Raw genomic sequence first — 19,650 nt, 5'->3', positions numbered from 1 at the left:
ATTTGCTTCCACAAACAAATGAAAAAGTAAGTAGACCACAAAAAAATGACCATTTCTTTTTTGTGGTTATCAATGTGTGATAGACTTAGTTGATGAGAGCCGAGTTTGGTCATTTATGAATAGAATTATGGATAGCTTGATGAATTGACATCTATTAGGAACCGACAATTGGTGGAGTCGATAATCTTTGATGCAACTACGAAAGAACAAACCGTCAAAGTAGGGAAGTTGAAGAAACTGGCAAGGTAATGAAGTTGAAGCAAGAATCGATGTTCTTGTTCAGTAACAATTTGTAACGTTTGTTTGTAACTTCCCTTTGTAATCTTTATTTGTAACCACCTTTTGTACATCCGTTGATAACTATTGATTGTAGGCCTTGAATAACTACATCATACTCTCCGGAGGACCCTGCGTAAACCAAACAAATTTTCATATCCGTGTCGTCGGTTAAATTCCAAAATAATACTTTAGCGTTCTCAAGTTTTGTAGCCGATTAAATTTTGGCATGGTTTGTTTACGCTTTGTTTAATTGTAGAGTCTATATTTCTCAAGCCTTATTTCGATTAAATTCCGGCTTGGTTTGTATTTGTACAATCTTGTTTGAATTGAAGTTGTTGATTCCCTCATTACCTGTGATATTTCCTATCCGGAGTCACTATCGAACCTACATCCTTTAATTAAAAATCGAAGAACGACTTTCAGAAAAAAAAAAAATTCCATGGGAGAAATTTTTGTGAAACAAAGCCTTCATGAAAAATAGTGCAGTTCGCATGGAAAACGTTATGGACGCCACGATCGCCTAAACAATCCCAGAGAAGAAGCGATTTTGGCAGCGGAAGGACATCAGAAGTGCCAAAATTTGTGTACAACACACACTTTGGTATCAATTTTTGTTTACATCACTTAATTGCCAATTTTTTTAAACGATTATTTGAGTGTCAATTCTGGTGAGCTTTGCAAAAAATCTTATGTTGCATTTCTTTCATTAATAACTAAAGCCCACATGGCTCACCGGAGAATATAGTCAGCAATAAAAACCCTAAAAATTTTTTAAAAATTAAAACTTAAAAAAAGATAAAAAAAAAATTAGAAAAAAAAAAGAGAAAGTGGGGTTTGGAGCGGCAAGGGCTTGCACAGTCCTTGAAGTCGCCACCCCACCATCGCCGGCGATGGGTGGGCGATGGTCGATAGCGTAAGCCCTCACCGCTACAAACCCCTTTTCTTTTCTTTTCTTTTCTTTTCTTTTTTCCAATTTTTTTCAGTTTTAATTTATTTTTAAATTTAATTAGTAAATTAGATTATTTTTAGTTTTAATTGTCCACGTGAACTAAATTTAAAAAAAAAAATTGCCACTTGGACTGGATTTTTTAATAATAAATTCCATGTTACTAAAATGTTTTAATTATAAATGTCATGTTACTAAAATTTTCTAATTATAAATGGCACGTATATTTTTTGGCAAGAATATCTTGCCATTAGCACTTAAGTGATCTCTTTTTCTCCAATTTGTTACTTAAGTGAGCTAACAAAAAATTTTAACACTAAAATGAGCGTCGTACACAAACTTTGATACTTATGATATTTTTTATACCCGTCTTTTGCTGATTGCGAGGAATTGATGGAATGTCTGTGTATAGATTGGAGACTCCATAAGGAGTCTTCAAGAACAGAAGTTAATGATTTGGGTTATTGACCATTCGAAGCTTTGACACTTGCTTTTAGTTAGTATGAGTTATAAAACTCATAACCCACAAACTTAAGAGATATCTAAATGAGCACTTTCTTAGATTTGAATCAACTCAATCCAGAACATTTTCTCTCCGCAGTCATCTGCAGAATGTCCATACATGGCTGAGCAGTTCACTCACAGAAATTACATCACCTGCTTGGACGGCTTCAAAGGCTTGTCGTCAGCTAAATCTTTGATCAAGCCTATTCCGGTGACTTGATATCCAGGACAACAACTTCGCTAGTCATGTTTGTTTCTACTTCATCTCCTGAAGGACGAAGATCAGACGTCCTGGAGTCCTTGATCGGGGATTTCCCATCATGGGTCACGGGATAAGATCGTCATCTTCTCTAATCTCCGGCTAGCATCATTAAGGCTGACGTGGTGGTGGCGACGGATAGAAGTACAAGACAGTGCAAGACATGACTGCGGATGCTCCTAACAAAGCAAAGGCCAGGTACGTTATTTATGGGAAGAACGAACATCATGCAATCAACAAACACGAACATCATGCTCGTCGGCGTTGGCATGGATTCGACAGTGATCACTGGCAGCGTCAATTTCATTCATGGTACAAGGACATTCAATTCCGCAAATGTTGGTAAGGACCAATCTCATCTCATGTCTTTGCTGGTTAATAACGATGGAAATTTGAAATGAGGAGCGATGAGCATGTCCAAGAGTACAGTTTCTACTCTACGTTATGTAAAATATCCGAATGCAGCTGTGAATGGCGATGGATTCATCACCTAAGCCATACGTTTTCAGAACACTGCCGGACTGCAGGAACACCAGGCGGTCTTGCTCCGCCTCAGCGAGGACAAGACGGTCATAAACCGGTGCCGAATCGAGGCCTACCAAGACCCCCCTCTACACGGACGCCAATTGCCAGTTCTATCAAGACTGCTACGTCACGGGCACGGCGGACTTCACCTTCGGCCACTCGGGGTCGCGTTGAGGAATTGCAAGCTCGTGGCCCGAAAGCCCTTGAGCGTTCAGTCCAATATGGTCAGTGGTCCCGGCCCAGGGTGTGACCGACCCGTAGACAGCACTGGGATCTCAATCCAGAGCTGTGATGTGATCGCTAGCTCCGATCTCAAGCCTGTCAAGGGCTCAATCAAGTCGTATCTGGGCCGGCCTTGGAAGGGGTACTCTTGTACTGTGGTAATGCAAATCAAACATTGGTGATCACATTGATCCCGCAAGGTGGTCACTGGTCAGTGTGGAGGGGCGATTTTGCCGTCAAGACGTTGTCCCACGGGGACCAAGAGAACAGGGGACCATGCGCGGGAACGAGCGAGAGAGCGAAGTGTTCGGGTTATCATTTAAGATTCGGTGTACAAATCACAATCAAATTAACGCGTAAAAACGAGAAAAAGACATCGACACAAAGTTTTATCCTTATTTACCTTTAAATTGGAAACCTTTCGTCACATCACTCAATTACAAGTGAAAAAGACTATATATATAGCAATAGTTATTTATAGGCCCAAACTTAAACTACCAATGAACAAATATAGGCTTAAATTATAAAAATCCTATGATGCCCAAGGAGCGTTGCCCCTTGAGACCTTTGCCGGGATTGCTCCCCAAGCGCCCGCCCGCTCACAGAGCAACAGGATCCCCTTGCTTTCCTATCGATGGGAAATATAAACTACACCCTTATAGCTTCCACTGAATGGTTGAGAAAAATGACTTTCGGTCCTTTCCCTTTGGAGAGTTGTTGTGAGTTTGTTGTGATTTCAATAAGTTGGAACGTTTGGATATTTCAATACACTATATGGTTCATGAAGTTGAAACGTGAATGTGAGTTTATGGTTCCAGCAAATTCAGGTTCACATTCATGGAAATTATGAAAAGATTTCAAAGACGACTAAAAGATGTCTCGTCATGATGTCTGACTTGGTTAAGTCGTGCTTGAAAACACTTGATAAGCATCACAGTAATTGTTCGAAAATGTTGTTTTCTCTGCCATAAGTGAATTGGAAAGCAGATTGCTGGGTAGATAGAATGATTTGCCTACCCAAAAATAGTAAAACTCACATTGAATATTCAATGTAATTTTCCTTACAACATTTGGTTTTACTTTGCTGGGTTTATAATTATTTGTTATAGCACTCGGTAAATTTTTCAGTATTTTATTATCAACATCACGAGCCAGCTTAAGTCCCCAGGCCCACGGCAATTTTCAGTTGCGCCTAATTTAACTCAAAAAAAATACGAGCTTTTGATTTATAAAATCATTGGATGTAGTAATTGTTATTGATCGTATTTACAGCGAGATTTATTTTTTCAAATGCCGTCACACTTATTAATCCGTCTTAACTTATTGACTTCAACTACATCATACAATTCTCTACATTGATATCGATCGTACTAAAATTTATTAATAAAATGACGGTGTCGTATTGAATACCATCCATAACAAAAGGGTCCATAAATGAAATCTGGCATTACTAAATTAAAGGAAATATGATGAAGCAGTCTAAATTGAAGTTTGATACAACGTTTGTTTCACTCTCTGTCCAACAACCCGTGATTTGGAGGTTATTCATGGTTGTCTTGTCTTGTTTCTCTCATATCCATCTCCTTCATCTCCTCCTCTCTTGTCCCTTTATTCCTCCTCTGTTTTTACCAACTCCTCAAAATTTCCTTTTCTCTTGCTTGGGAATTAGAAAAGAGCCCGAATCACCCTTCATCGTCACCGTCATCGCCTTCCTCGCCGCGACACCAATGCGCGGAGATTCCTGCATTTGCACGCTGTGGCGCTTGATTTGAGCAGAGGGGTGCGCACAGTTTCGCCATTGGCGAAGACCCTTTGCGACCGAATGGAGGATGGAGCCTTCGCAGGCAGACTAATGGAAGGAGAGAGAAACATGAAGATGTCCCATTAGTAGACCGATTCGCGATTTCGTTTCCTTTTTAAACGGTAAGAGAACGCGTGATTCGTTCTTGCATTCCCCCTTCGATTTTACATTGTGCCGTTTTTAGCGGATGAAAGAAGGAAAAATCATCCCTTTCGACTTGTCGAGAGATTTTAGGGGCTGCTTGTTCTGGAGGGGGTTGAGTTACATCTGTCACGACAATGACGATCAAAGGAATCTACAAAAGCTTCAAGTACATCTCCCAAATCTTTGGTGAGTAATGCCGCCCTTTTCTTTCTCTTGTGAAGCAAGCATAATTGTGTCTGAGTTCAGGAAAAAATGGATGCTTTTGCGCTTTGTGTTTTTTTGGGGTTGTGATGTCTCATGTAGGTGATCAAATGGTAGTTCATGCTTCGTGATTGATTATTTGAAAATGGGGGGTATTCGTTCTGTAGTCCTGAAGGAACGCGAAATGGAAATCGGGTACCCGACTGATGTTAAGCATGTTTCTCATATTGGATGGGATGGTCCATCCGGTAATGGACCCAGCTGGGTATGTGATCAAACACACAAATTTCCTCTCTTGTAGCTTTAAATTTCTGTGGCTTTAGATTTTTCATGAAATTCTGTTTTATGGTTGTGATTACTTCGTTTGGGAGAATGCAGATGAATGAGTTCAGGGCCGCACCCGAGTTTTCGGGCTCGCTCCGTTCAATCGGTGAGCCTGGAGATTCTAATATGGTGGGTCATCATCTAAGGTCCTCTCCGGGTATGTTGTCTTTGTAGATTTCCCTTCTGTTGATTTGCAGTTCTCTGCATTTGCTCGTTAGAAAGAAACATGGTTTGTGCTATCTCTGTGCGTCGAATGTCACATGGACAGTTTACTCTTTGCAAATGATAAACTTTTACCTCCATAAGACTGCTGAGAAGCAACAAGCTGCAAAATTTCATTTCTTAGTTCTTTTCCTTCCCATATGTTAGAGAAAACTATGAGTTGAAAGTAGTAATGGGGAGTACATTAACTTTCATCCGACTGGCTATAAAAGCTTGAAGGTTCTTAATTGCAACCTTAGCTGCATCCTTGATGTCACATGCATCCTACTCCATGTAGACATTGGTTTTTGCCCTATTCTATGTCAGTGCATCATTTTCCTCTCGTTTCAAGTAGCGAAAGATTGTTCTCTGAAAACTTGTCACTGTGAAATAAGAGATTTGTGACGTGACAGTTTTTAATGGTTGCTTGTAACCTGTTCACTCACTTGGTGACTCCTCGCGATCTGAAAGGCTTAGAGAAAAATGCTTGCACATCATCTTTCTTGTGCATACTTTGTCCTGCACTTATTGTTTTAAAGGCTTCCTTTGTCCTCTCTATTTCAGCGGAGATGTTACATCATCTTTCAGTATTATTCCCCTGAAATAAGTATATGTATATTCTCCAGATCATATCACTACAAGGTTTTGCAGCAATTAATTCTCTAATATGTTCCTTATCCTATATGAGCTGGTTAGATCTTTACATTTTCTCTCTGGTTCGTGTGAACTTGGTCCTATTTCAGTGAGCCCTAAATATTGTTTTCCTCTTCTAATTTGTCACTTGTCACTTCGGATGATTTCTAGTGGATAATGAACAATCTGGGTCGGGCCAACCTGCATTTGATATGGTTGAAGATTCTCCGCCGACAGAACTCTTTAAAGGATCGAAGAAACAAAAACGGAAAAAGGCTAGGTCGACGTCATCTCCGAAGTTGTCAAGGCCCTCTAGAGCACCGAAATCAAAGGCCAAGCCCTTCGATGTGGAGGACACTCCTAATTGTTAAGTGTAATTTCCATGTTGGAGGCCTTCTGAATAAGTAAAAAAACGAAGCTGTTAATGTCCACGACCACAAGGAAATTGCAAACCACTTCCTTGGAGGTCAACAGAGCACAAGAAGTGGCATCCAGAGAACTACACCAGGTGTTGTAAATCCAAAGCTGTCTAGATGTTTATCAGTCAATGTCTGTAATGAAGATTTGGATTGCCTCTTTTGGAGGTTACCAGTTCATAAGAAGGAACAGTTGTAAAGCTATTGAACATAGTGCTAGTATAACTAGGGATTTTTTGTGTATGGAAAGTGATGATCAATCTTTAATTGCTTTAGTAATTGAGTTAGGATTCTTCCTAGAGCCAAAGTATATAAAGTTACATGATGACTGTAAAGCCGATATTGTGTTGTTCTGGTTTTTGGACACTCACTTGTTTTTGTCTTCTCTGACTCCCATCTCTAACTTGTTCAATTTGAGAGGTAAATGTTATGGAATTGCCTAGAGTCTCTAACAAATCGAGCTTCTGGCACATCGCGCAAAATTTGTCGCTGCTCTTTTTAAAAAATCCTCATGAATAGTTGCAGTCAGCTGCTCGGCACACAGATGCGTAGCAAGTGTTGGTGAGATCAAGTCTGTAATTTTAACTTAATCCTACACATAAATTACTACAGTATCATAATAGCTCCCAGTTTTTTAATGTTAGGAGCTCAGAATCAATTAAACTTGTTCACATGTTGTCAACTGGAGCTGTTATGATCTCAGAAGCAAGACAAGACTACAGTAAAAAACCATGACATTCCAATGACCGTATCTACACAAAACAGATGAGAATAAAGGAATCAATATAGGTTACCATGAATTAATTCCGTGAGGAACCTAAACCGGCTTGATTTTCCAAGTTTTTCTTTTCAGGGGCATGGTTTTCCCAGTTGATGGTCCAAATTTCCTGTTTATATTTCTGTGCTGCAGATGTCTAGCTATTATTTCATCTTGAATTTTTCATAATATAGAACCCAAAGTGCTCAGTTGCAGGAATAAATTTGTGAAGATTGTCAACCTCTCTCAGTATCCCCTACACCATTTGCAACTTTTAAGTGAAAAGAATCAAGAAACCGTTGCCTGTTAACTGTCCAGAGTCATCGGTGACTTTGAGAGGATGAGAATGGAGAGCTGACTTTGTCCCTTCCTAATTTTGCCGCACTTCTGCTTCTCCCCTCCATTGCTACTTTTCCCCTTCACCCACTTTTCACTCTCTCTCTCTCTCTCTCTCTCTCTCTCTCTCTCCTTAACCAAAAGATCAAGATTCAGTCACCTTGAACAAAAGAACAAGGGAAAGAGAGGAGGAAAAAGAGCACCCATCAATGAGATCTTCAGGTGCATTTCAGATGAGATTTTCCTGGAGAGATCTCTCTTGAAAGTCCCCTGCAATCCTAGGACATCATGGGTGGAGCCAGAAGGGCATTGAGCTTGTTCATCGTTCTCTCCGTTTCTTTCGCAGTTTCTTTTGCAGCTCGGGACGACGTCCATGCTCTGGACTCCGGTTACGATCCGCCTGCGGCTCCTCCTCCCGCGGAAGAGAACTGCAACGGCATCTTCGTCTCCTACGATTTCATCACGAGGATCAAGGAATTCCCGCATGTGAAGAATGCTTCGGCGCAGTCCTGGGCCTTCAACTCAACCGCGACGGTCTTGAACACTGGCACACACGAGCTTCAGGCCTGGAAGATATTCATTGGATTCCAGCACCAGGAGATTCTAGTCTCGGCGGGCGGGGCAGTCCTGGTCGATAGCGAGGATTTCCCGGCCTCGGTCAGGAACGGGACGCACCTCTCGGGGTATCCTCGGACAGATCTGAAGACGTCGATCGAGACCGCAGGGGATTTGACCCAAATCCAGGCAATAGTTCAGATCTCAGGCACGCAGTTTGGCGTGAAACCGCCGGGCATCCCGATGCCAAAGACGATACGGCTTGAGAATGACGGATACAAATGTCCTGCGCCCGTACATAAGAGTAAGTGGCACATGCCATATCGGTATTTTCTTTAGCATTGGTCGCATTGATTCTGCACCCTACAATAGTTTCACCGACCAGCTTAAACTCCGAGATTGATCAATTATGAATTGCACAAGATTACTTGATCTTCCCTTCTGCATTGCTCTAATTTTTGAGGAACGGGAATTGGCAGAGACTTCGATGTACGCCTGCTGCGTTCGGGATCCGAAGTACAAGGTCAAGAAACAGAAAACGAAGCTATTGCCCCGTCAGAAGGGCGATATCTCGTTTAGCTACGATGTGATCCAAGCCTACGAAAACAACTATCTAGCTCAGGTGACGATCGAGAACGACAGCCCTTTGGGCCGGCTCGACCATTGGAACCTGACTTGGGAGTGGATGAGAGGGGAGTTCATATACACAATGAGAGGAGCATACACTCACCAGATAGACTATTCAGATTGCCTCTACGGGGTCGCGGCGCAGTACTACACGAGCCTTGATTTCTCCCAGGTGATGAACTGCCAGAAGAAACCGGTCATCGCGGATTTGCCCCGCGAGAGGGCGAACGATACAAAGATCGGGAAACTGCCCTACTGCTGTAGGAACGGGAGCATCTTGCCTTCAATCATGGACCCAAGCCAAGCAAAGTCCATATTCCAAGTGCAAGTGTACAAGCTCCCACCCGACACAAACATAACCGCTCTCCATCCTCCTGAGAAATGGAAAATCGTGGGCACCCTCAACCCTGACTACCGATGCGGTCCGCCGATCCGAGTGGACCCCACGGAGTTCCCAGACCCCAGCGGCCTCCAGGCCACGACTTTGGCCATCGCAAGTTGGCAAGTGGTCTGCAACATCTCGAGGCCGATGAAAACGACCTCTCGTTGCTGCGTTTCCTTCTCGGCATACTACAACAAGTCGGTCATCCCTTGCAACACCTGTGCTTGCGGCTGCAATAGCTCAGATTCGTGCAACCATAAGGCCCAAGCAATGCTCCTTCCCCCGGAAGCCCTCCTGGTCCCTTTCCAGAACAGGACGGCCAAAGCCGTGGCATGGGCAAAGATAAAGCACTTCCACATCCCCAACCCCTTGCCCTGCGGCGACAATTGCGGGGTGACCATAAACTGGCACGTCAACACCGACTACAAGAGTGGCTGGACCGTCCGGGTCACCCTGTTCAACTGGGAAGAGATCAATTTCGAGAACTGGTTCACTGCCATCCAACTGAAGAAAGCGGCCCACGGCTTCCAGAAGTCTTACTCATTCAACAGCACGTTCTTTCCTGAGCTGAACCATACCATCTTCCTTCAGGGGCTGCCAGGATCGACCTTCTTGATAGGAGAGACAAACGCGACGGCCACAAAGGCCGATCCTAGGGTCCCCGGGAAGCAACAATCAGTGATCTCGTTCACGAAGAAGCTCACGCCAGGCATCAAAGTGGCAAAAGGCGATGGCTTTCCATCGCGGGTCTTCTTCAATGGAGAGGAATGTTCGCTCCCTACATATTTCCCCACAGGAAATGGGAATCTATGTCAAGATAGTTTAGTGCAGCTAGTTTTGATTGTAGTTCTGATACATGTGCTTATGAACCCTCACCATTGACAATAGAATTTTTATTTTTTGACATGTTTAGGTGGCAATTTTTCACCTGAATCATGAAGGACACAGTTAATTCTTAGAACAGATTTTTAACTGAAACCTCATGTCGTGCCACGGTTGGTTACATTCATATAACATGTAAGGCGTTTGTCGGTATAAGTGGACTCTAGATTGATGTTATTTTAATATAATGATGAAAATAAGTCTACCATAGAGTAAGTTATATGCCTAATAACAAATATGACTTGTTAAACTCATATATTACGATTGACCGTTAAAGTGATAACTATCATATCACTTTTAATTCGTCACGAGAATTTCGATACTAGCCAATTATTGGGACTGATCGATTCTTGATCTAGTCGGGTCCCATGCAACAATCGGAATTTAGATCGGAAGGATCGGTTCTCAGTTTTTAGGATCGGGAATCGAACTAGATGGTCCGGGGATCGGACAGATCGATTCAGTCAGTTTGTAGGCGGTCTAATGGAACTGGTATATCATTAGTATGGGTGGCAATTTCCGACACGATCGACAATCCAGGGGTGGCAATTTCCTACACGACCAACAATCCCATGCGATACGACAAGGTAGGGTTTTCCCACCCTCGGATTGTCAGTCGTGTCGGAAATGGGCAATATGTCTCTGAGGGCCGAGGCTGAACATATCATAGCCGAAGGAAATGGGCCCCGTTTCTAGTAATCGAATGAACAGAACACTCTTTTTGTTTGGGCCTCTAGACTGCAGTTCCTGGAAAAAACAACAGATGGCCTAGCGTTCATATCTGCTTGTCATATGGCATCAGAACCTCCTGATGGACAAGAGCAAAGGTCAAGCCTAAAACTATGAGATTTCTCCAATGAATTCATCCTGGTTTGCAGTGAAACGAACAAAAACAATCCAACAAAAGACAATTCGCACTGTCTTCTCAGATTCAATCTCACCTTGAAATAATCCCCATCTTTCACCCTTTTCTGCACTGGAAAAAATCTACAAACTCAGAACTAATCCAAGGCCGGAAATTTCTGCTGCTGTCACATTCTTCTCTCTAATCCCAAACACCCATCAGGGGAAAAAAAGACATGGGTAGCCCAAAATGCCTCAAGATCGGCTGCGCGATTTCGGTCATTCTATTGCTCATAATTGTGGGAGTCATGCTGGTCCTGTACTTCACAATCCTAAAGCCTAAACAGCCTATATTGACCCCTCAGTCTGTCACCTTACAAAACTTCAACTTGGTTGCATTGAGTCTCAGTTTCACGCTGGGGATCACGATCACGGTCGACAACCGCAACTACGGTAGCTTCAAGTACCAAAACGGGACGTCGTACGTCACCTACCGCGGCACCGAGGTAGCCAACGCATTGGTGGCGGCAGACACGATCCCGGCTCGAGCGAAGCACAACATCAGCACCTCCATGGAGGTCTCAGCGAACAAATTGGCATCGAACGGTGGTTTTCTGGGCGATTTCTTTGGAGGGGTCATGAATTTCACGTCGTCAATGGCATTGAACGGGGAAGCCAAGGTCCTGTTCATTAGCAAGAAGGCAACCTCTTATACTACCTGTGACATTTCTATTGATATCAAAACCAGGACGATAGATTTTGCTTGCAAGTATAAACTCAAGTTATAATTCGTGGGAACTCTTCTTGCAATATTAATCGATTATATCAATAAATTTCTTAGTTCATGTATTATAGTTTTGGGCTACTGCAATAAAGAGGAAGTGGTTGAATGGCTTTTACTTCATATTGTGTAGGTGACGAAGGAATGATATAAAAATGCAAAAAAAATTCAATGGCACATTGCTTAACCTTTCAACCGCCAAACTGGCCCATCTGGATTCTCCTCATTTATTATCTTAATTGAAGATGTCCGTAGAGAAAAAAACTTTCTATGTGGCATAAATGGAATGATGAGACCATTTATGAAAGTGCATTTCCAGGAAAAAGTGTTCTGAAGATGGATGAAAGGGATTGAATCATGTAATGACTTTGCTGCCCAACTCGTCAGGGAAGCAGGAAAATCTAGGATTTATTATGATCTTGTACGTTGGCCATGTATTCGGACTGTCCAGTGATTCAGAAATTCACCTAAACTCTGTTTGCAAATGTTAATGAGGCTCCTGAGGATCCAATGTTCATTGGACATCTCTTTCGCTCTTGTGCTGGAATATGTCACATCATTCAATGAAGCATCCAGGGGGCCTGTTGCTCTCGGCGGGGCCATTTGTTAGAGGTGATCATGGGTCTGTTGGCATGCTGGCTCGGCTTAAGCTCGATCGGGCGAGGATTTCCCTTCTTGAGCTTGACCTGTTCACCCGGAACCTGACTAGGCTCGTCAAGGCGTAATCAATTTTCTATAGAATGCTTGACAATTTGTCCATCATGGGCGGGCTTGGGCAATGATTGTTAGGCCTGTATTTATTGATAAATACTATGATCTATGAAGCTTCGTATGCGATATCTGCATTTCCCTCACCCGCATGAGCTATGAGTTGCAAATGTTTTTGCGATCTCGTCACCCTTGAGCTAGATATTATGCATGTCGTAATATATAACGTGCGGAAACTAACCCAAATCTTGCAAATAAGTCAATCAAAGCCCAAAATAACGATGAACAATAAAGGACACAAGAGATTATGTGGTTCGGTCCGAATATCGGTACCTACATCCACGGGAGAGCCAGCAAGAACAATCCACTATTATCGGAGAATCGGAATTACAATCGCTCAATACGCTCGTGTTTCCCGCACCTAGATTATACTCAAACCCAAAGTGTTCACAAATAAATAACTTACTTGGATATAACAAACTCACGCACAAATCTACTACACTCAAAGGCTCCTCGCGCTTGTGCGGCTTCTTTGTCCAGAGAAGAAAAGTAATCCCCTTCTCTTACGTCTTCTGTGCAACTTCTTCTTTGTGCGATGAGAAGCCCTTTTGTGTAGCACACACTAAGCTCTCTTCTTTTGGGTGCTCATTATTATATACAAGAAACCCTTCTTTCCTTCTCTTCATTGCTTTCCTCTCTCACGAAGGCTTTCTTTGGAATGTGATCCACAATAAAATATTTTATTTAAGCCCCTCTCTTTTGTCAAACTCTTGATCTACCATTACTCAAGAAAGAAGTCGTGCACTTCTTTCTTTCCTATCAGACCAAAATCTCGAGTAATGATCAAACGTGGTCCCCATATTTTGTCTTGTGGTGCCAATAACAATTTTAAACTCGAGACATATTTAACAATGTCTACCACTAGCATTATCTCCTGAGAAATTTGTCGGGTCACTTGTTAGGAATTCAAGCATATCGTATTAGGCACGACAAGGCAACAAGTGCAAAGCAAAGACTAAGAAAAATAAAGGAACGCCGAGTTGTCAAAGTGTTAAGGGTCAGAGCGACACACAAACCGAACCTCAAGGGGCGAAGTGACAAAAGGGATAGACTCTAGGACAACAATCTAGTTTTTCCCACGAGAATCATGTAACGTGTCGATGCAGTATTGCCAACATGAGCGCAAATCGTAAGATGCGCATTTGATCCATTGAAAATGCCTCGAGGAAAAGGGAGAGAAAGATAAAGATGACGTGTCAAGCCATTGTTGGAGCTTACTTTTCCATGTTTTTTCCTTCTGTTTTTCTTGGCAATCAGGGAAAGAAGAATCATCACAAACCATGAAGCACAGATGAGAAGAAGATGATAGCGTCATTTGATGAGGCAATAGGAGTGGTGGGTGGTATTAATGGCAGACATTGGATGTTCGCTCTAAAACGGTCGGAGGTCTGATGGCCAAACCTAGCCAAACCAAATGGAATTAAAGCAACAAAAGAAAAGGGACCTGAGAAAAGATAGAATCCTCACACACACACACACACACACACACACACCATAGTAGAAATCCTCGATCAATTCTATTTCCCTGAAAAAGACCTAGTAAAAAGGGATTGTGCTCTTTTATTGACGAATCAAGTTAAGAATGTTCTAACAAGAGGCCGGTCTTTTGAAGTTGGCGTGTCATTGCTGTTGGATATTTCAACAGTTTTAAAATATCTAGAGCACTTACTTTTGTAATGGCTTTGTAACATCTGATTTGATTTTTTTCTTTGTTAAACCCTTCCTTCATTCGTATATAAAGAGAATCTCCAAATCACAATGGAAAAACATACAAAAAAAATGATAAATTTCTCTTTTTTCTTTTTATTTATTTGACAGGTTTTCGTTGTTGTTCCCATTTCTTTGATTTATTTTCTCTGAAGTAAAGAGAAATATCTGTCGTACTTTGGGAGGATAGCCGCTAGAGCATGTCAGGCCAAGTTTCGTACTTTGAGGGATGAAATTATCTTTAAGAATAGTGTTTGCACACCCTAGACGTTTGTTCTAATTTTAATCTTTTCCAACAGTTTTTCCAACAATCTTAAGGATAATTCGGGTTCTTAATAATCAGGCCGTTTCTATTCTAATTGAATTTAGAATCAACTTTATGTTCAGATCTTCTTAGCGAGACCAAGGTGCTTTGGTTGTCATTCGCGCTGTGTCACAAACAAGAAAGAGAAAGTCACCAGCGAGAAAGCAATGGAGCACAATTACGACGTAAGCATCAACGACGAGGTAATCAACAGGGAGGAGTAGGATGATTCGTCGAATAGCAATATTACTAATTCATGTAACTAAAATTCTCTCCCTCCGCTTGTGGTGATTGGTAAAGTTCGCCATAAACGAATGAGGTCAAGCTTTTCCTGTCATTGTTATGACACCTGAAGTTGATGAACGCACTCGTAGCTCGTGATCCTCTCGTTCCAATTCCGAAGTTCAACCTCTGGTAAGCGAGATTCCGGTGAATTCTTGTCATGTGGGTTCTCTTCGGATTTAACTGATTGAATCGAGCATATTTCACGAATTTGTGGTTCTACACTCTTTATGGAGGATGCTTATAAATTTTCCAATACCTATTTACAGAAATCTTAAACCGGCTTTCTGATTCTGTGTGGCTGCTTAGTAAGAGAAAGAAAAGGAAATCTGGAAAAGAAACGGAAAGAAATCGGGCTAATCTTTATTTATTTATGGGAAACAAAATGCTGAGGGGATCACATGTTTTGTCCTATTGAGTTGCTGCTGTGTTTAACCAGCATACAAGTGTTTGTATATTGACAAAATACTTGTTGTTCATATTCAATGATTACATTCGAGTTTGTTTTCATGATTGACAATGGGAATGGCGGTCATAGATTGCATATAGTTGATCATCCAAGCTTTGGACCACTCTCTTTATGATGAAATAGTGATGTATATGCTTGGTTCTCTCCTTGGCACTGCCTATCGTTTCCGTACGTGGTTTAAATATACTAGATTCCTACCTGTTGTTGTTACACATGTGCAAAATATACCGGATCCATGGCTATAAATGTTATCCGTGCTTAGAACTTGTTGAATTCCTTATCACAATTGCTGTTCATGCCTTGAATTGGTTGGGTTCATGGTTGTATGAGTTGTCCACAGTTTGAAGTTATTTGATAGGTGTTCATGCTTGCTGTCTGTATTGACTTTTGTTCAAATAATGAGGGTTTGGTCTCTTTCGGATATTATTTTGTACTATAAGCAAATATATTCATGTAGGAGGAAATTGGGTGGAATTTATATTGCTCCTTTGCTAAATATTTGTGTTTTCACAGCTAGAACACTTTGATTTTGATTTAGAAATAGACTGGGTAAGAGGTTTTTGGATTTGATTTTCATGTTATTGATGGAACCATAGAAATGATATCCTACATAGCAGATTTCCTTATGTATTAAAAAAAACAAAACTTACTAAAACGTCATAAACCTTCTTGTACCATTCGCTCTTAAATCTTTCAATTTAATCAATTTAGTCGTAAAATTTTTGAAAATTTTCCAATGTTTGGCCAGGAATTTATAATGCAAACGCCATCTATCTTAAGTAGTACAATCAATGTTAACGTGGAAAATTTCAATCGTTTTTAATTTTTTTCTTTTTCTTCTCTTTTTTTTTTTTTTTTATTCTTAAGGGCCGGCGGGGGACAACAATGGGCCGAGGCCCAGCGGCTCCCTCCGGCTACAAGCCCTTGCTCAAAGCCCTCACCCAATAGCCGGCCTCGTCGGGCCACTGCCGATGGCTGGCGACTCCCCGCCGACCCTTAACAATAAAAAAAAAAAAAAAAATAATGACAAATTAAAACATTATAATTTTCAAAAAATTTCCCTATTAGCATCAGCGGTGCCACGTAGGATAGCCGACATTCATATCATCAATTTTCGGTCAAAATTGGTCAAATTTTGGTAAATTCTCAAAAGATTTAGAATTAAATTGACCAAATTAAAAGATTTAGGACTGAACTGGCATAAGTGTAATACGTTTATGAGTTTTGAATAATTTTCCCATTAAAAATGTATAGTGATGCTAACAAGTTCTCAAAGTTTAGATGAGACAAAACTCATATGTGTGGACGTGTTGGACTTGGAAATTAGAAAATGACAATGCTGCTAAGCCAAAAGTCAACTTGGTTGAAGTGGATGACTTTGATGACGTAATTGATATGGTCACTTCCTAAGCCAATATTGTGGCCAATTTGAAAGAATGGGTGGTGGACTCATATTTGGTAATGAGGTTGAGTGATTAAGAAATTTTTTTGGAATATATTCCTTTGGAAATGAAATTGTTACCTTTGATGCTTGTGCATTACGATTGCCAAGCAGCAATAACCATTATAAAGAATAAAACTTTCAATGATAAAAATAGACACTCCCGATTGAAATGTGGTGTGGTATACCAATTGCTTAAAAATTGAATTATGTCCATCGATTATATAAAGTCAGAAGTGAATTTCACCGATCTTCCGACTAAACTTTTAGAAAGAAAGTTAATTTATAATTCACTAAGGGGAATGAGACTCAAGCCAATTAAGAAAAATAAACAATGATAGTAACTCAATCAATGTGAGTAGCGATTCTATAAAGTTGGTTCATATGAATAATAACAAGTCATTTGTTGATCTAATGACGCACTACTAAAAATATTGTCCCTCGTGAGGTAAGAATAGTGCAAGACCGCAATGAAAAAGGTGTTGAGTTAATTTCTTAATGATTTCCATAATCATTATTGGTGGTGTAGTAAATCACCTATATAGAGTCGCTCCTATGAGAATTTTGGAAAAATCACTAAAACACTTATAAATAAATCAAGCACGTGCATGGTATATCAACGCAAAATCGCATTGAACAACAAAGTTTGTGGATGCCTAGTGTGATTGTTGAGAATTATAATTCCCAAAAGAAATTCTTAGCTCATAGAGGATTAAATTCCACCAATGGTTGCAAGAATTATATTTTATTCTTTCTAGGTCTGATTCATAGCTCAAATTGCACTAGTTCCGATGCATTACATTCAGTTGATTTTTTTTTTTTTTTAAGAAAAAATTCAACTGAGTCTAACCAAGCTTTTAGTTTTACTTTCTTTTTAAGACCGTGTGAAATACACGAGGATCTATTGGATATTTTAATGATTATAAAATATTCAAAGCTACTATTTTTTTAACGGGGTTGTAACGTATAATCTAATTTGTTTCTTCATTAACCATCTCCTTTGATTTTACAAAAATAGAATCTCCAAATCATAATGAAACATAAACATGAAATTCTCTATTTTCTTCCCATTTAATGCTGGTTTTCATATAGGTTGTTGTTCATGTTCCCTCTATTTGTAATGTGTGGAGTAAAGAGGAATATGTGCTGTATCTTGAGAGGATATAAGCTAGAGGCATAGTCATATTGAGTTTCATACTTTGAAAGACGCAATTATCCTCATACATTTGTTCTTCTTTTCTTCTTTTCCAACAATTGCTCCTTCCCTTTTGAGCATTAGGTGTTGTCCCGGCTAGTAAGGCGCACAACAGGAGCAGAGGTTCAAATAGCAATCAAATGATAAACCAAGCAACATATGTTATACATAGCGGTTTACGTTCAGATGAAAGGTGTCATCGGAATCATCTCTAAACAACCTTCTCTTGCGAACGCTATCAATATGTCTTGAATCTACATATTGTTTCCCTGCATACTAGCACCAAAGCCATTTCTCACACAAAGATCACACAGAAAACTGACAGAGACGGAAACCCCCGGAAAATCAGGCCAGATATGCACATTCTATCCGATTTGTTGCCTCATAGCCTTCATTAAGTGTTCAGCCCGATCGGACTCTAGTACCTAAATCAGCCATGAATCGTTGCATAACATCCATAAGGGAATTTAATGTCGCTTGAGATAGTTAAAGTTGATCTAGTTATCTTGTCAAAACCATTTCTCACTCAAGAACGTTTTGCTTGAATCGACGGTTCTCTACTACCTATTTCTACTTGATCACGGTTTCCACATTCTCAAAGTATATCAAATCGCCAAATTTTGCATGAGCCGATGTCGTTCCTGAGTATGCAAACGGGCACTTCAATTGTCATTACTCGAGATCTCATATGAAAGATTTGAAAATTCACATTCATTTCGTCAAATAGTTAAAGTTGATCTAATTATCTTGTCAAACCAATTCGAAAGAGCCTTTCCATACTACTTATACATCTCTTCCACATTATGTGCTCACTTGGGTTGGGCGGTTCCAGCTTTCATATAGATTTCACCTTAAATCTGAAACATATTCTTCGGAACAAGTTCCTCATTTTTTGAAACCTAACCTACCCAATATACCCCGAAACCCGAAACCTACCCGTTCATAGATTTTAAGGTCTACCTTGGTTCTACATGTATTCTTAATTGAACAATTGAATCATCACATTTAATGACCATAATTTGATGCTGCTACAAATTACTGACCACAACTCATATTTAGACACATAAATAAATATGAAACATTAACAAAATAAAAGTTTCAATGATAAATATTATTGGAAATGAAAGCTTAGATTAGTGGTTCTAAATTACATATCTCATCATCGGACGCCATATATTAATGCAAGATCATGCAAAGACATATATTAAAAAAAAAACACAAAAACTTATTTTGAGTTCCAAGTTCCACTTACTTGGAACCTAGAACCTACCTATTGAAATAGGTTCCCTGATTTTTAGAACTTGGAATATGCCATATCTTGGAACCTAGAACTAGACTGGTTCCCCACAAGTTCAACTCTAGATTCCTAGTTCTACGCTCAAACCATGCTCACCCTTAGTGCAAACCATTGTCTACGATGGAATTAATTAAACCTAACTTTTCTATTCTTAGTCTATTAAGCATTTGTCAGTTGATGGGAGAAAGGATAACCAAATTGCTTATAGGGTGACGATGTTGGCCTACATCTCTGGAATATATACAGGTAAACAATTTTAAGTGACATATGGATGAATAATGAAGTCACTATAACATAACATAACAACGAAATCCTTACTTGAAATCTAGTCTAGGAAACTGCCAATTATCATGATTAATTAATGTTAAAGATTATTGTAATATTTCTTCTAATTCTCCGTATCTCATAAATTATGCATATATCTAATTTGATTGTACAAATAACATTTATCTTGCTACCTTAAATAGTCATTTAATAAAATATATAAATAGACTTATGTACTCTTCATCAAAACATACAGGAATACGCAGAATTCATAGAATTATCTCTTTCGCATCTTTCTTATCTTG

The 19,650-nt window shown here is 40.2% G+C and overlaps 2 protein-coding genes and 1 pseudogene across 6 annotated transcripts; all 3 read left to right on the top strand.

Annotated features, from left to right (window-relative positions):
* The first annotated feature begins 1,847 nt into the window (after window positions 1–1,847).
* Window positions 1,848–3,144, top strand: LOC115757320 (annotated as a pseudogene).
* A 1,082-nt stretch (window positions 3,145–4,226) lies between these two features.
* Window positions 4,227–6,845, top strand: LOC115757336 (CRIB domain-containing protein RIC10-like). 5 transcript variants are annotated; one of them, XM_048276039.1, is made up of 5 exons: window positions 4,228–4,658; window positions 4,764–4,870; window positions 4,987–5,146; window positions 5,260–5,362; window positions 6,211–6,845. In XM_048276039.1, the coding sequence occupies exons 2-5, from the start codon at window positions 4,815–4,817 to the stop codon at window positions 6,408–6,410; spliced, it is 519 nt and encodes a 172-aa protein (XP_048131996.1). In that variant the 5' UTR covers window positions 4,228–4,658; window positions 4,764–4,814; the 3' UTR covers window positions 6,411–6,845. The 5 variants fall into 5 exon arrangements, with proteins under 5 accessions (XP_048131994.1, XP_048131996.1, XP_048131995.1 ...); XM_030697525.2 differs by having other exon boundaries at window positions 4,231–4,658; window positions 4,764–4,866; window positions 5,049–5,146; XM_048276037.1 differs by having other exon boundaries at window positions 4,227–4,866; window positions 4,999–5,146.
* An 848-nt stretch (window positions 6,846–7,693) lies between these two features.
* On the top strand, window positions 7,694–10,082 carry LOC115757321 (COBRA-like protein 10). The gene is made up of 2 exons (XM_030697505.2): window positions 7,694–8,407; window positions 8,583–10,082. Exons 1-2 carry the CDS (start codon window positions 7,837–7,839, stop codon window positions 9,992–9,994), a joined length of 1,983 nt encoding a protein of 660 aa, XP_030553365.2. The 5' UTR covers window positions 7,694–7,836; the 3' UTR covers window positions 9,995–10,082.
* The last annotated feature ends 9,568 nt before the right edge of the window (window positions 10,083–19,650 follow it).

The sequence above is a fragment of the Rhodamnia argentea genome, chromosome 3 (genome assembly GCF_020921035.1).
Source record: "Rhodamnia argentea isolate NSW1041297 chromosome 3, ASM2092103v1, whole genome shotgun sequence".
Classification (NCBI taxonomy): domain Eukaryota; kingdom Viridiplantae; phylum Streptophyta; class Magnoliopsida; order Myrtales; family Myrtaceae; genus Rhodamnia; species Rhodamnia argentea.
Note: the sequence above shows the minus strand (reverse complement) of the source record. Positions and strands in the feature narration are given on the sequence as shown.

Bases quoted from the DNA above. Each gene is read 5' to 3' on its own strand.
- LOC115757321 (XM_030697505.2), top strand. From the start codon at position 7,837: ATGGGTGGAGCCAGAAGGGCATTGAGCTTGTTCATCGTTCTCTCCGTT. The intron at 8,408-8,582 runs GTAAGTGGCACA...GGGAATTGGCAG, and splicing joins TCCTGCGCCCGTACATAAGA to AGACTTCGATGTACGCCTGC.
- LOC115757336 (XM_048276037.1), top strand. From the start codon at position 4,724: ATGAAAGAAGGAAAAATCATCCCTTTCGACTTGTCGAGAGATTTTAGG. The intron at 4,867-4,998 runs GTGAGTAATGCC...ATCAAATGGTAG, and splicing joins GTACATCTCCCAAATCTTTG to TTCATGCTTCGTGATTGATT. The intron at 5,147-5,259 runs GTATGTGATCAA...GGGAGAATGCAG, and splicing joins CCGGTAATGGACCCAGCTGG to ATGAATGAGTTCAGGGCCGC.